The sequence below is a fragment of the Octopus sinensis genome, linkage group LG2 (assembly GCF_006345805.1).
Source record: "Octopus sinensis linkage group LG2, ASM634580v1, whole genome shotgun sequence".
NCBI lineage: Eukaryota > Metazoa > Mollusca > Cephalopoda > Octopoda > Octopodidae > Octopus > Octopus sinensis.
The window spans coordinates 126,779,229-126,796,425 of record NC_042998.1 but is presented as its reverse complement, the minus strand read 5'-3'; the positions used below and the strand labels follow the sequence as shown (position 1 = coordinate 126,796,425).

The following is a 17,197-nucleotide window of genomic DNA, read 5'->3' as shown; positions in this document are numbered from 1 at the left end:
GCTGGATGTTTTAACTATGATGTTGGATGAAATTCACTCTCTATAAAAGCACGTGAAATAAGTGGCTTCTATCTTTTTAGTAACAATGACGTACATTTTAATTTAATATATCATCTTATCAAAGGTCTCTTATAAAAGTTTTCCATACTAAATTGTTTGTATATTCTGGATTTAATACTATTCGAAAATAACATATTCACACACGCACACAGCTCCACCGTATCATATATACACCCGCATACATAATGCAAACAAACATACATACAAAGGGATGTATGTGTTTGTTCTTCAATGATAGCAATAAAGAAAGCGATATAAATATAGATGTATATAAATACGAATATTGCGTGTGTATACATGCATACGTAATATTGATATGTATGTAAATATATGTGTCTATATTTGTGTATAAGTGTGCCTATGTATATACTTAAATTGAATGTGTTCATATGAAACGCTATAGACAGCACGCACATAGAAGTAAACATGTGCTTATATATACGTGTGCGTATAAATATGCATAGTTACATATATGTGTGTGTGTGTGCGTGTGTGTTTGTGTGTGTGAAACATATTTATGTACACACATACACACATAGAGGCATAATCATATGAACATATGTATATATTTACACACACACATATATATATATAAACATACATACATACATACATACATACATACATACATACATACATACATACATACATACATACATACATGTGCGTCTGTGTGCATCTAAAACATTGTTTGCGTTTGTATCTAAAACATTAATGTTTTCTTCTGATTCCAACTCAGGGATATATTTCAATAAACTAAGAATTTATTATACATGTCAATAAGTATATTTCCCCCTTTAATTTAAGTATTCAGATTCATGATATAGCCAGCTGATTTGTTTTATTTGCCTTGTTGCGTCTTTTAATTAGGTAAACTATTCTTGACCAAAAGTATACGTAATTCTTTATATGTAAAAATCTATTAACTTATCGACTATTTGCTTAAAATGTCATATGAAGATGAGGTCATATAGACCGAAACTTATGTCCTTAATGCTCTCTTGGCCTACAAAGACTAAACTGTCCTTTCTCAAAGCATGTAAATTAATAGGTGGAAAATACTCATAATTTAGTTAATTCAAGAGCGACTAAAATTTCTATCAGAATTCTTATCTTCTTAATAAATTAAGAATTTATTATGTACAGTATTCAGTTCATCATTTAATTTGTGTGTGTGTGTGTGTGTGTGTGTGTGTCGCATATATGTGGCTGTATATACACATGTTTATATGTGCGTCGGTAAAATACAGGAATTATGTAAGGTATTTTATGCATTAGAAAACATACGCACGTTTCGGTAAACTTGAAATATTATGCAATCTTCTTAAATTACCTTTTCAGTCAGTGTTTAGCAAAAAACAAAATATAAATATACAGAACGTATGTAAGTATAACTCTATCCAGTTTGTGAGTGTGTGTGTGTGTTTAACTCTATCTAGTATGTATTATATATGCATACCCCCCATATATGTACATATATACATACAAATAGAGAAAGTTCTGTTAAGTCTACATGTATGTGAATGTAGTTATCGTATCTCGTGTACTTGCACACTCGCATTTATATACATGTTTATATCATTGTTCTTTTCAATAGCGACAATATCCAAACCAACTGTTTTTCCCAATAAAAGAAAAATTAAGAAATGAAATTTAATATTGATTTTGTTTCTTAAACAATACCATATTACTTTCGCAGACTTTAAAAATCTTTCTTTTTTTTTTTTTTTGTCCCCTCGTATACTCTTCTCTCTTCTTCAAACTGATAATGAAATAAGTAACCTGATATATGTTGGACAAGTTTCCTTCCTGTCAAATATTTCACATCGACTCGCTAACTTTCTTATTTTCTCGTTCTTTATTTCTACGTATTTTTCTAAATTCTCTCATTGTTATGTTTTGTCTTTTATTCATTCAATATAAGAGCGGAATTGGGATGCATTCTTCATATTTCTACATTGACACTGTTCAGTGAAGATATAATCCTCGCGTGCTTCATAATAATGCAGTGATGTAAGAATTATTGAAACGGAATGAACGTATTGAGATATCGTTGAGGTTGTTTTTCAATTATTCGTTCTCATATGTTTTGCTCTGTGCAGCATTGTTATATCTTAGATCACAATCGATACGACACTGTGCACATCCATGTATCCATATATTTATATTTAACAGTTTATTGCAGTGAAGTTTATTGAGATCTAATTGGTTGTTTGTATGCATACACAACACTTGTTAATGTTGTGTGCGAGTATGTATGTATGTAAGTATGTATGTATGTATGTATGTATGTATGTATGTATGTATGTATGTATGTATGTATGTATGTATGTATGTATGTCCGAATGTATGTATAGATAGATAGATTTACATTCATACACACATATGTATACAGATGCATATATATATATACATATATATATTAATGTATGTATATATATGTGTGTGTGTGTGTGTATATAGATAGATAGATAGATAGATAGATAGATAGATAGATACACACACACACACATATATATATACATATATATATATATATATATATAATATATATATATATATATATATATATATATATATACGCAAATACACAAGATGTTATATTATGTATTTTACATACACGTACACATACAGAGATCCATATGTGTGTGCGCGCATGTGTGTGTGTGTATGTGTGTGTGTAGGTAGATAGATAGCTAGATAGGTAGGTAGGTAGGTATGATGGAAGTCGATGCAGTATTTCGACCATTACTTGTTAATGAGCTGCAAATGACTTTTCAACCGCACTGATTATCTGCATAGAGAGCTATCGCTTAAATGTCTCGCTTTTCACTTAAATTCTGTTTAGCGTACAGATATACAAACATACACGTATATACACACTGATACATATATGCCAACACGACTGAGAACTAGGGCCATTTTTACTGGCCCATGAAACTTTAAGTTGCATGGAGCTGAATCAAAAGTGTCATTAAATAATGTACGTACATACATACAAACGTACATAGGTAGACCGACAGATAGATACATACATATATACAGATAGGCAGACAGACAGACAGACAGACAGATGCATACAGACAGGCAGGTAGATAGGTACAAATAGATACATACAGACAGGTAGATACAGGCAAAGAGACAGGTACATAGATACATACATACACACATACATACATACATACATACATACATACATTCATACATACATACATACATACATACATACATACATACATACATACATACATACATACATACAGGTTGATTGATAGATGCACACATACACGCATGCATGCACAGACAGACAGAGACAAACAGATATAGATAGATAGATAGATAGATATAGATAGATAGATAGATAGATAGATAGATAGATAGATAGATAGAAAGATAGCAAGATAGATAGATAGATAGATAGACAGACAGACAGACAGACAGACAGACAGACAGACAGACAGACAGACAGACAGACAGACAGACAGACAGACAGATAGATAGATAGATAGATAGATAGATAGATAGATAGATAGATAGATAGATAGATAGATAGATAGATAGAGTACCATTATAGCGTAGGTTGTGAATAAATGTGTGTATGGTATCATTTCCATAAATTTAACAAGCATTAATTTTGTCTCTGAAAATAGATCCCCAAAATGAATTAAGCCATGGAGCTTTACGTATTTATTCATAAACCACGCTGTATTGGCATTCTCCTTTATATAACAGAACCCGATAATACTGTTCAATTATATAACGCGTTAAGTCTTGCATAATCTTGTTTCAATCTTAAGTAATTTTCACCATTTACTTTCACCAGTTTCGAAGGCCGAAATGGTCGATCGCTGTTGAACCTTTAATAAAAGTTCACGGTCCAATTCACATTCCAGGCAAAAAAAAAAACCGGTGCTTAAGGAATGGTATCATAATTTTTCGGCCTGATTAAATATTAAATATGCGCTTATTAAACCTCAAACAGTAATATTGCAAAATTATTTCACTAAGCAAATATTGTAAATTAAGTCGCTCGTCTCTCAAACGTCGGTGGAAGTATGGACTATCATGTGCATGCGTGTATGTAGATATATATGTATATATGTATAAACACACACACACAAAGAGGGATAGAGGAAGAAAGGAAGAGAGAGAAAGGGGAAGAGGGTGAGAGAGAGTAATGTTCGTTTTCATGAATAGTGATATATAAACAAGAGTAAGGTATATAAATATTGGCAGTGACATCGAAGCCGCTGAGAATCTATTTGTAGATATATATGTCTGGTGTGCAAGTGCGTGCGCGCATGCATGTGAGTGAGTATGGTGTAATTGCGGAAGAAGAAGAAGAAGAAGAAGAAGAAGAAGAAGAAGAAGAAGAAGAAGAAGAAGAAGAAGAAGAAGAAAAGGTAAAAAGTAAGGTGGTGGTGAGAATGAGGAGGAGGAGATGATGAAAAGGGTGATGGGAAGATGATTATGATCAACATGATGATCTTTATATTCAGCTTCAGTATTATCGTCGTTAAAAACAATAAAGCCTACATCAACAAGAACAACAGCATCTGTTAAGTTCGTAAACATTCAATATCTGTCTTTGCATTCCATTACAGAATAAAACTAATTGATCAAAACGTTTACTTGATGACATCGTTAGTAAAACTATCAATTATCTCAGAGAAGTCAGCTTACACAGCGGGAAAGCAATGGTGATTATTTTAGTTGCGTATCAATATGATGTAGAACATTATTACAGCAAACACGGCATATCCACAGCTTGCTTTCAGGAAGACATAACGCAAAGAGAAAAGAAAAGTTCGTTTATACATAGCTTTTCTAGAGAGTCTTATTATATTCGGTATACAATTTGTATTGAATTTTGTCAAGCTTCGCCTGCCGACTATCCAGTTATCGTTATAACTTATATAATGACATTCGTAGCGATTCCAATGTGAATGCAGATATTATGTTTAATTAAGGAAAATAGACTAGAAGATATGCTGGAACATCACTGAAAATATTTTATTCCGCTAACTATTGAAACACGAATGATTTACAGTGCAAGACTGAGAATAAAGGCTGCTATAAATGAAATTTTCCAATACCCACTGTGCTTTTGACCCAGACGTACATGCAAACACATATTCAAACTACATGTGTATGTGCGTGTGTGTGTGCGTGGAATAAATTTGTACATACAAGTATATATAGATAGATAGATTTATGTACATCTACATACGTGCAGATATCATAATGTGCGTTATAACCGTATATAATCATTCAAGAAGCCAAACTGACAGAAATTGCAAAGCGCCGCTGAACGAATCTTTTGGGAACCTCTTAGTCTTTTTCTTTTAGGTTCTGAACTCAAATCTTACCAGTATCGGTAAATACTAAGTACTAGTCGCATACAAGAGTTAATTCAATCTACTGTACTTTTCATTATCATTATTATTATCATTAAAAGGTGTTAAATATACTTAATATGATTTATTATTATGTTTAAGGATAAGGTGAAATGGCAGAATTGTTAGCACGCCGGAAAAAATGCTTTACTGTATTTCTTGCAGTTTTACGTTCTTGGTTCAAACGCCACCGTGGCCGACTTTGCCTATCATCCTCTCGAAGTCGATAAAATAAGTACCAGTTGAGCACTGATGTCGATGTAATCGACTAGCACCTTTCCCCAAGGTTTAAAGTTTCAGGCATTATGCCTATAATAGAAAGAATTATTTTATCCTTAAGGATATGGCGGTAAACTGGTAGAATTGTTACCGTGCCGAACAAAGTGCTTTACGACATTTCGTCCTTCTTTACGCTCGGCGCTCAAGTCCCACTGGATTTAACTTTACCTTTCATCCTTTCAGAGTCGGTCAAGTATTGGGAGACGATAGAATCGACTTGCTCCCTCCCTTCAAAATTGCTGGCCTTCTGCCAAAATTAGAAAGAATTATTTTGTTTTAAGACAGTTCAAATCTAAGGCACCAGTGAAGTAGAAGAGCTGATGGCATCGACTAAACTCCTCTCCTCGAATTTACTAGCCTCGTCTCTAAATCTGAAAAACTTTTAATTTGTTTTAGGAGCTTGATTGTGAAGTAAGCATGCAAGTACTTACCAGTGCCTCCAAACGCACCCCCTGTGGCTTTATACAGTTCTCGCAACAAACCACTGCTTTCTAGCTCATGAACAGTAATGTCAACTGTGCCTCCGCCGCAATCCACCACCATGTACCTCATACCTGAAAAATGACAAAATTTATTTTACATATCACACAGAAAAGGACCAAATATAAATTCAGGCATATAAATTATTTGCTCATATATATATATATGCGCATACAGAAGCACATACATACATACATACATACATACATACATACATACATACATACATACATACATACATACATACATACATACATACATACATACATACATACATACATACCATATAATCTACTTGTAAAAATAAGAGAGAATTTAATGTGTAAGATAGATAGATAGATAGATAGATAGATAGATAGATAGATAGATAGATAGATAGATAGATAGATAGATAGATAGATAGATAGATAGATTGGTAGGTAGGTAGGTAGGTAGGTAGGTAGTAGGTAGGTAGGTAGGTGGGTAGGTAGGTAGATGGATAGATAGATAGATAGATAGATAGATAGATAGATAGATACATACATACATACATACATACATACATACATACATACATACATACATACATACATACATGATAGATCGGTAGCCACTACACACATTTTTTTCTCTCCTTGTTTCTTTCTGTGTTCCTTTCTGTGGAAGAGCGTAGGCTCGAAACGTTAAAGACTTTTTCAATTCCCGAACGTTATACTAATACATATGTTTGTTTTCTACACCACCTCTCTTCGTCTTTTGTTGTTGTTTTTTCGTGAATACTCTACATATATAACATACATACATACTCTAAAATTGTTTTCAGTCCTCTCTCTTCTAGAGCTAGTCATAATTATTATTATATACAAACTTGTTATCAGTTCAAATACTTGTACTATGAAGGGAATATCATAAGAGAGGTACAGTCTCTCGTATCAGCTCCCAGCTCCGCCTTGTCTGTTTTCTGTGACTGAAGAGCAGATAACTACACCAAAATGCATACGACCAACAGTCTAGTCAGGTGACGCTGCGAGCTGATTCAGTGTATTTACACCGATTTGTCAACAACGAGAAATTTTCTCCATGACGAAATATAGTGAATGGCTTTCTTACGGTTCGAATATGTAAACAAGTTTGTATTTATACACATCACTGCTTAGCGCTATCACCTGATATTCTAGTATTATGTACGTGAAGGTGGGGGTTAAGTTAACTGGTGCAAATCGGTGGTGCGTCAAAAAATATAGTTTAGCTCTTTGATAAATATATCAGATTGAGTAAAAAGGAGGCAACGTTTTGAACCATGAAGAATTCGTACCGGATTTTTGCAGTTTTGAATTTTATAAAAAAAAATTGTCTGATAATACAGATATAGACTTGCCCAAATGCATCATTAAATTAACATTGCTATTTTTCACCGTTGTTACAATCATCTGAAATGGAACTGTCAAAGTGCGATATTCGAGCAATGACCAGAGAGTTGTTTACATGATTTCGCAGAGAAGACCTAAGCCTTGAAGATCGTGAGCGTAGTGGACGCCCATCTGTCATCGATGACGGTGAATTAAGGACCGTCATTGAGAATGATCCACGTAAAACCACTCGAGAATTGACAAAAGAACTTCAAGTTAGCCAGGAAATTCCTTGCAACCATTTGCATGCGATCGGAAAATCGGTACCACACGATTTGAATGCAAATCAGAAAATGCGCAGATATGAAATTTGCTCATTGCTTCTTCTCCGTAAACAGACCGACTTCTTTCTCGGCCGTATTGAAAAGTGGATTCTGTACAATAATAAAAAAAAACATTCTTCGCAGTGGTTTGCCCACAATGAAGCACCGAAAACCTTCCCTAAACCCGAGCTTTTAAAAAAAAAGGTTATGGTGATTGTTTGGTAGTGTACCGCTGGACTGATCCACTATAACTTCTTAAAACGCAGAAAAACCATTACTGCAGAAACATATTGCCATGTAATTGCCAAAATGAACGAAAAACTGCTACTACTCCGTTCAAGACTGGTCAACAGAAGAGGACCAATCATTCGTCATGACAATGCTCGACCACACGTTTCACTAATGACGCTCCGGAAGTTGAGGGAACTTGGTTACGAAGTTCTTCCCCACCGACCTTATTCCCCAGACCTTTCTCCTACCGATTACCACTTTTTCAAGTATCTTGATGGTTTCCTGCTAGATAAGGAGTTCAAAAATCAAACCAATCCTGAAAGTGCGTTCAAAGAGTCCATCAGCTCCAGAACTCCAAATGTTTATGTTACCAGAATATACAAACTTGTAACTCATTGGAAACAAATGGGTTAATTGTAATGAAACTTACTTTGATGAATAAAATTTCCGCATGGTTGAAATAGACTGTGATGAATTTCATGTTTCAAAACGTCGCTTACTTTTTCTATATCGAGGGAATTATTAATTCAGGTTTATATGATCAGATAAAATTCCTGAAGGCTTTAATCTAATGATTGAAATTAGTGAAATAATAAAATAATAACCCCAAAACATAAGGGATTTTTATAATCGGGGCAATAGCTTACCGGGAATTAAATCCGAACATGCCATGTCCATATTGATGACCTCGGGACTTTTTTTATTTGGCGATGTTAAAGGATGCAATGTAGGAGTATCCGGTACCAATTGATAGAGTCTCAACTTTCTGCAGTATATTGAAGCGGCTTCCGGTTCCAGAGCTATAATAAGTTGTTCAGGGTTCGATGGTGATGCAATCCCGGCCTTAAGATTAAACGAAAAATATTCAAAACAATTATGACAATAGCAATGTCACACCATCATTAAAAACATCAACAACAAAAGCAATCACTCAATGCTTATACCACTTTTTAGAACCAAACTTTAATGTCAATGGGTATCCTGTGAAAGGCTATCTATTGAAATAATAAAATATTTAACAACACTGAGGCTTTGACTCCTAAATTATCAGCTAAACTGAGTATGAAATTTTTAAAGTATGAAGTTTTCATTTTCGCCATCCGGGAATGTCTAGTAATTTCACTGACAGCGCATGTTAGTTATAAACCCTACCTGTTCTTCAAAGCACTTGAACAAGTTGCAAGGTGAATGTTTATGTCAGCAGTGCACTTTAACATAAAAAGTCGTTAATTATACATTATTCTGCTCCTTATAATGGCCAGTTCTACCTAATTTGAAGGATATATTACAGCAATGAGAAATGGACTATGAAAGTTAAGAGACATTGCAAGCGACACTAAATAGTCGACAGCTGGTGTAAGCCAACAAAATATATGTTGGGAAACCCATGAACGTTGCATGCTTACATGTATTTACATTTCTATATGTGTATGTATGTATGTATGTATGTATGTATGTATGTATGTATGTATGAATGTAAGTATGTATTCATGTATATATAGTATGTATGTATTTATGTTTTGTATATTACATACAGAACTATGCAGCACGGCATCACTCAAGTATGCATACATAAATACATGTTTGTATACATCGTTATGTGTGTGTATGTATCTGTATGCATTTTTGTATACACACGTATATATATCTACGTAAGCATATATATATATATATATATATATGCAAGCATATAAACATATATATGCTAACATATAAACATATATGTATAGAAATACATATGTATGTATATTTGTATATGTGCATGTATATTTATATGTGCATGTAAATACGTGTGTGTGTGTGTGTGTGTGTGTACATTTTGACATAAGTGTGTATATATATGTATGTATGTGTTTATATTCTGGTATGAATTTACATTATATTTCTAATACCAGTGGTTTCAGGCTGGCGAATTAACCAGCAATCTATTATTTAAGAGCTAACAATATATACTGGTTGTGTCAACAATCTGTCAAACTACAGAAAAGGAATGGCAAATGTGCTTGAGTCATTGAGAGAGAGGGAGAGAGAGAGAGAAGGAATTAAGAGAGCTTCAAAAGAATGTTGCTAGCACGTGCACACATACAAATACACTCTCATACATACAAAAGCTATTGGCGCACATGCAAAATGCAATTAGCTACATATGTGTATGTATGTGAGGGAGTAATGGGATATGATTATGAACTCACGCCATTAGCGATCGTAGGTGCGTATCAGTACGTGTACTGAACCAGTAGCGTTTGCTTGCCCCCTCTCTCTCTCTCTCTCTCTCTCACACACACACACACACACACACACACACACACACACACACATATACAATTTATCTGACTAGTTGATGCAAGCGTCCTATAGCTAATCATTCAAGATTGAACATTTATCAATCTATTCTATTAGTTATACATTGATTTCAAATTTTACCTCTGCAAAATTCGAACTCGGAAATTAAGGTCGGAAGAAATGCCGCTAAATATTTTGTTCGGCGTGCTAACGTTTCTGCCAGCCCACTGCCTACTCTGTTTGAGCTTTATAACCTTGTTCCTAACTTCATTCGTAAAATGAATCGTGGATAAAGTGTTTTCCCAAATATCTACATATTACGGCTGTTTCTAACTTTGTTCGTAAAATATCTGTAACGACATATCCTGGGTACTATTTTTACCAAATATATATCAAATGTGTTTTAGATTATATTATTACTGAAACGAAGTTTGGTGTTTTTAGGACATACAGCACAAAGGCGAGAATTGAATCGCAGGAGGAAGTGAAGATGCAAGAAACGATTGGGGAATGGGCCAAGAGAAAAATGAAAATTCGAAATAAAGAACGGAAATGAGGAAAGACTAGAAGACTTAATTCAGGAGGGAAGGAAAGAAATTCATGCAAGAAATGAAGCTAGGTGTCGTATGAGAAACGACAAAGCCGGAGCTAATAAGGAAAGGATACGAATTGTTAATCAAGGACGTGAATGATGATGATAAGCAAAAACATTTTGTAGGAGCCAGATAGAGAAAACGAGCCTGAAGAGATAACCGAAGAGAATAAACAAGATTTATAAGAAATTAACCAAAGGATTATGAAAGAATTGACAAAGTGGAGAATATTTATGGCTGACACTGTACCATGAAAATGGGCCGTGAAATTAATGTGGGCACTGCCACTTCTAAATCAGGAACAAAAAAAATTAACACACCGCCGGTATGGTTGACAAAAATGAGGGGTGAAGTCACATGCGAGATGCGGTCTCGATAATCATCTTTTTAAAGAAACGCACACATCATTTAGGACACATCATACAGGTAGTCCAGGGAAGAAGGTAAATAACATAGCCGGAAACGCCCTAATTCGGAGTTTCATTACAAACAATCAGTAGACGGTTTGACATCAGCTGTTTCTCTAAAGAAGCGACTGACTTGCATTGCATAAGTAGACTCGGTCATGCAAGAGTTATAGTAGGAAGAATCACACATCATGTATGTCCTCAAAGATGCAAAGCTATTTTTCGCGCCTAATGATGATTGCATCTTTAAAAGGAAAGTTTTTATGTGAAATTAGAAGAGTATTAAGGTGATGACGAGACTGATGAAGTGAAATGGAGGGAAATGGTATCAGAGTAGATGAGTTGAGAGGAGTGGGGCTACTTGCATTAACTTACGTATTTGAATGACAGCCCCTTACTTAAAGAAATAGCTTTTATTTACATTATTTACATAATTTACATTTGACGGATATTTGTCCTCATCTAGTTTGTTGTTAACATAACGTTTCAGCTGATATACCCTCCAGCCTTCATCAGGTGTCTTGGGGAAATTTTGAACCTAGGTTCTCATTCCTAAGGTATTTTTCGATATTATTAGTATTATTATTGTTATTATTATTATTATTATTATTATTATTATTATTATTATATTTAAAAAAAGGATTGACGTAACCTTTCACAAAGGTAAACAGTCAAGACGAAGAGCGCGATTCGATTTTAATAGATATTTTATTAGTTGGACGATATTTCAACAGTAAGTCTCTCTTTGTCAAGTTCAAAATAAGAAGTGATAACAATTCAAAATTACAGAAATTTAAACGTAAAGTATGAACGAGAGCAACCAGCGTCCACATGTTGCCCTTTCTGATTCATATTTGAATGGTACGAAATCCATGGGCCCAGGAATGGAAAATCGTAATGTAAATTACAGATTTTGCGTTTTATTCCTTCTCACAGTCGGCTTGTCAGCCCTGTTAGTTTCGCTAGACCCCAGTGTTGAACCCAATCCTGGGCCCATGGATTTCGTACCATTCAAATATGAATCAGAAAGTGCAACGTATGGACGCTAGTTTCTCTCGTTCATACTTTACGTTTAAATTTCTGTAATTTTGCATTTTTATCACTTCTTATTTTGAACTTGACAATGACAATTTCCCCAAGTTGAAATATTGTTCAACTAATAAAATATCTTACAATTGAATCGCGCTCTTCATCTTGACTACTACTACTACTACTACTACTACTACTAGTAGTAGTAGTAGTAGTAGTAGTAGTAGTAGTAGTAGTAGTAGTATTCAGGTCGCTGCTTGGAATCGTACTCGGAATCTTGGGATTAGTAGCCCGCGCTCTTAACCACTTCGCCATATGACCGTGGGCTTAATAATAATAACATCGAAGAATACCTTAGGAATGAGAACCCAGGTTCGAAATTTTCCCAAGACACCTGATGAAGGTTGGAGAATATATCGGCCGAAACGTTATGTTAACAACAAACAAGATGAGGACAAATAGTCGTCAAATGTAAATAATGTACATAATTCCTCATCTCTAAAATATCGACTCAAACAGCTTTTATAACATTATCTGAGATAATCTAGATGTGAAACTCTGAGTCACTGTTATCTCAGAGACATAAGTGGCTAAGAATACATATCGATTACCCTTTCTTTGTTTATTCATATCAATTCTCATAAATTATAAATGTGTATGTATTTCCTATATGTATGTATGATATTACATATATATACACACACAAACATATATACACACACATACATACATACATACACACACAAACATATACAAAATCACACAGTACAACACATACATATATGTGTATGTGTATGTACGCGTTTATGCATGTATCAGTACCGTAGCACAGACAGTATTCGTAGATGTATGCAAAAGTCTAGTAATGTACGTATTTATATACTAATCTATGTACCAAGGAATATACCAATGTTTGGATATTCGTGTTTGTGCATATATCTTTGTGCGAATAAGAAGTGGGGAGGTTACAAGAATAAATACCATTGTGTACACTTATTCAATGTGAATGTCCTATGCTTCGGAGACGACTGACATTAATTCTTTTATCAATTATATTGTATTGTTTTTGTATTTTGTTGTTTTCACTTTTTATATTCATATTTATGTTCTTATCATGTTTTTTCCTATCATTCTCCATAAATATAAAATTTTATTTTCCTGAAGAGGTTCCACGAAAATCTGTTTAACCTTAATAAATATAAGACTCATCTGAGACGCCTCATAGGTTAGCAGATTGGAGAACACAGTGATTTCCCATGTGGTTGCAATTAAAACTTTGACTATATATCTCTCGATGACTTCTGGCATATGTATATATATATATATATATATATATATATATATATATATATATATACATTTAGATTCAGGTGAATATGGTACTTAAGCTGAGGCACCAGAGTTTAGTACGGTATCATCCATACAATTCCAAAATAAGATGATTAGAATCAAAATAAGCAACAAGGATATCCAGAGGTAATGCAGTACGATCGTTTCACGCAACTCCATTTAATTGAACAATGCAACCATTACATCACTTTAAATGCAGAGCAATCCTCGGCTGCACAAAGACATAGAATTTAATTAAATTAAAACGGATGGACACATTAGAATAATTTTGTCTGAAATATCTAAGAAGTTAAGGAGACAGACAAAGAACATGCTAAATTTTCTGGTATTTAATTTTCAACAGGATGGAAAAGGTAAATATAGAATTTTCTCAAAAGGACATCCCCTTACATAGTAAAGATACCTATATGTGGCTACTAACCCATAGAACAAATTAGTTTGTTAGAAGGATGAGGTGGATGCCTGTCATCATGAGACTAAGAAGAAAAATGGAACTCTAGAAACATAAGAGAAATATTATTATAAGAAGATATTCAAAAGCAGAAAAATCCTCCACCTTGTCCACTACTGGAAAAATTTGAAAAAGACTTGTTTGATCTAATAGCTAATGTTAAAATTCAAGGAACACCCACTTAGAAAAACTTACATCTAAGGAAACTAAAAGAATTTATTGTCATTGCATAACAAACCAGGCATTCTGGTCCCAGTAGATAAAACCGGAAACTTATATAGACTTGACTATATCACCTATATGAAACTTGTAATGAAGGAACTCACGGTTAAATATAAAATAACATCGAAAAGGAATCTATTAGACATCAATTTGAAAATAAAGAATTTATGACGGAATACGACTTGGCGGACATGACCGAACCCTTAACACCAAGGATGAACTTAGGATTAATCTAAAGGACCACAAGAAGAATTTCCATGATAATCCTACTGTAAGACTAATTTGCCCAATTAAGTCTGGCATTGGTCGGCTTAGCAAGTCGATTTCGGACAATATTCTACCCCTTATAATTCACAACCTAACTCAAAAATTATGGATTGATACGGATGAGGTAATACATTGGTTCAAATCCATTGATAACATAAGTAATTATTCTTTTATCCAAGTTGACCTTAATATTCCAGTATATCCCCTATTCTTCTCAACAAGTCTCCTATTTTGCAAAACAAAAGCCTCCCGCTTATAACTAGGGATCAAATTGACATTATTCTTTTAGCTAGAAGAATTATTATAGAATTTGAGGGTAAACTTGGACTAGGGCTGACACCCCTGAAAACTTTGATATAGCTATAGGCTTGAGCGACTCAGCAAATCTAGTGGGTGCGTACTTTTTTAATGTGCCTAAATAGGGAAATCCCTAAATTACAGGGAGGCTTATACAGGGATAGTGCTCTGTTCATCATCCCTAGCAACAATAAATCAATCATAGAAAAAATGAGAAAAAGAATTAGAAAATTTTTCAAAAACTTTAACTTAAGTATTACGTATGAATGTGACACAAAAGTAGTAAATATTTTGGATACTACTTTAAATATTAACTCATAATTATTCTATCCCGATAGGAATGAAGGTGAAGTTACAAGATAAGTGAATGTATTAAAATTGGTAGTTAAATTAATGTAAAATTAGAAAGTTTCATAGCATAAATATTCCCTTAGCTAAAACCAGGTATCAGTCCATATTGATACTAGCTAAATAAGTAAATATATAATATTTAGTTTGGTATGTTTTGAATTATTATACATTTTCTATATATCTTCTCTGTTGTGGTTAATAAGCTACGTATAATTTTATCATTTTTTTTTGTGATTGAACTTATATTATTCCTTTTCTATGATGTTGTGCACTACCTGATTATTTTGTTTCCTTATTATTTTATAGTAGCCTTTGTTTATTTATTTATTTATAAAATAAATCTAATTTTTGTACCTCTATAAATTCAAACTTAGCTTATATATAAGCAATACTGGTATATTCACTACTTAAAATAAACTACTTAGATTATAATTAAATTAAGTTAAAGTTAGCATGTTCTTTTACCTCAGTACTCCTTTATTAAATGCTAGTATATACCAATTGATCAATATTCACTGATACCATCTCATAAGTTAGTATTTAAATTTATAATATGTATAAATATTAAAATATTTCTGGATAATTTCTTTTCCTCCATCTATTGTGGTAAAAGTTTGGTATATACTCAAAAGTATTCATGAAACATTTTATCCTTTTGTTATAATTATTCTTCTTAATAATCCTCTGAGTAACCCTAAACTTTAACTTTATACAATATAGCAGTATTAATTAAAATATTTAACTATAGTATTACATGATAAGCTCTCCCCTGTTTTCATTATCAATGGTCTGCTAGTGGCCAGCCTCCTAACATCTTGATTTAAGTTTTCCTTTACCAAACCTCATGATATTGTTTCAAATAAATCTTGATTTTTATGATTATACCCACTATGATTTCTGTCGATTCCTTCAGCCCTACCCATAACAGGCTCGGCCTTAGATATACAAGGATTTGATAAAACTGGTTTATAAATTAAAACTGACCCCATATAACTGTGACAAGCAAAATCTGGGAGGAAAGCAGGATGTTCTTTGTCTATATCCTTAACTTCTTGGATATTTCAGGCAAAATTACACTAATGTGTCCATCTATTTTAATTTAATTATATTCTATGTCTTTGTGCAGCTGAGTATTGCTCTGCATTTAAATTGATGTAATGGTTGCATTGTTGAATAAAGTGGAGTTGCGTGAAACGATCGTACTGCATTAACTCTGCATATCCTCGTTGCTTATTTTGATTCTAATCACCGTATTTTGAAATTGTATGGAAAATAGCGTACTAAAGTCTGGTGCCTCAAATTACGTATCATATTCACCTGAATCTAAATGTTTACATACATGTGTATATATATAAACATACATGTATGTGTGTGTATATATATATATATATATATATATATACACACACACACATATGTGTGTGCCTGTGTGTGTGTGTGTGTGTGTTAGAAGTCATCGGGAGATATATAGGCAATGTTTTAATTGCAACCACATGGGAAATCACTGTGTCTTCCAATCTGCTAACCTATGAGGCGTCTCAGATGAGTCTTATATTTATTAAAGTTAAACATATTTTCGTGGAACCTCTTCAGGAAAATAAAATTTTATATTTATGGAGAATGATAGGAAAAAACATGATAAGAACATAAATATGAATATAAAAAGTGAAAACAACAAAATACAAAAACAATACAATATAACTGATAAAAGAATTAATGTCAGTCGTCTTCGACGCATAGGACATTCACATTGAATAAGTGTACACAATGGTATGTATTCTTGTAACCACCCCACTTCTCATTCGCACAAAGATATATGCACAAACACCGATATCCATACATTGGTATAT

The 17,197-nt window shown here is 33.4% G+C and overlaps 1 protein-coding gene across 1 annotated transcript in view; it reads right to left on the bottom strand.

Annotated features, from left to right (window-relative positions):
* Positions 1-17,197, bottom strand: part of LOC115232663 (heat shock 70 kDa protein 12A) — a 286,065-nt gene that overhangs the window by 81,193 nt on the left and 187,675 nt on the right. The window contains exons 4-5 of the mRNA XM_029802682.2: positions 8,745-8,940; positions 6,167-6,289 (exon numbers count right to left, since the gene is read on the bottom strand). Of these exons, the coding sequence (XP_029658542.1) occupies positions 6,167-6,289; positions 8,745-8,940 (319 nt within the window). The remainder of the gene's footprint in view (positions 1-6,166; positions 6,290-8,744; positions 8,941-17,197) is intronic.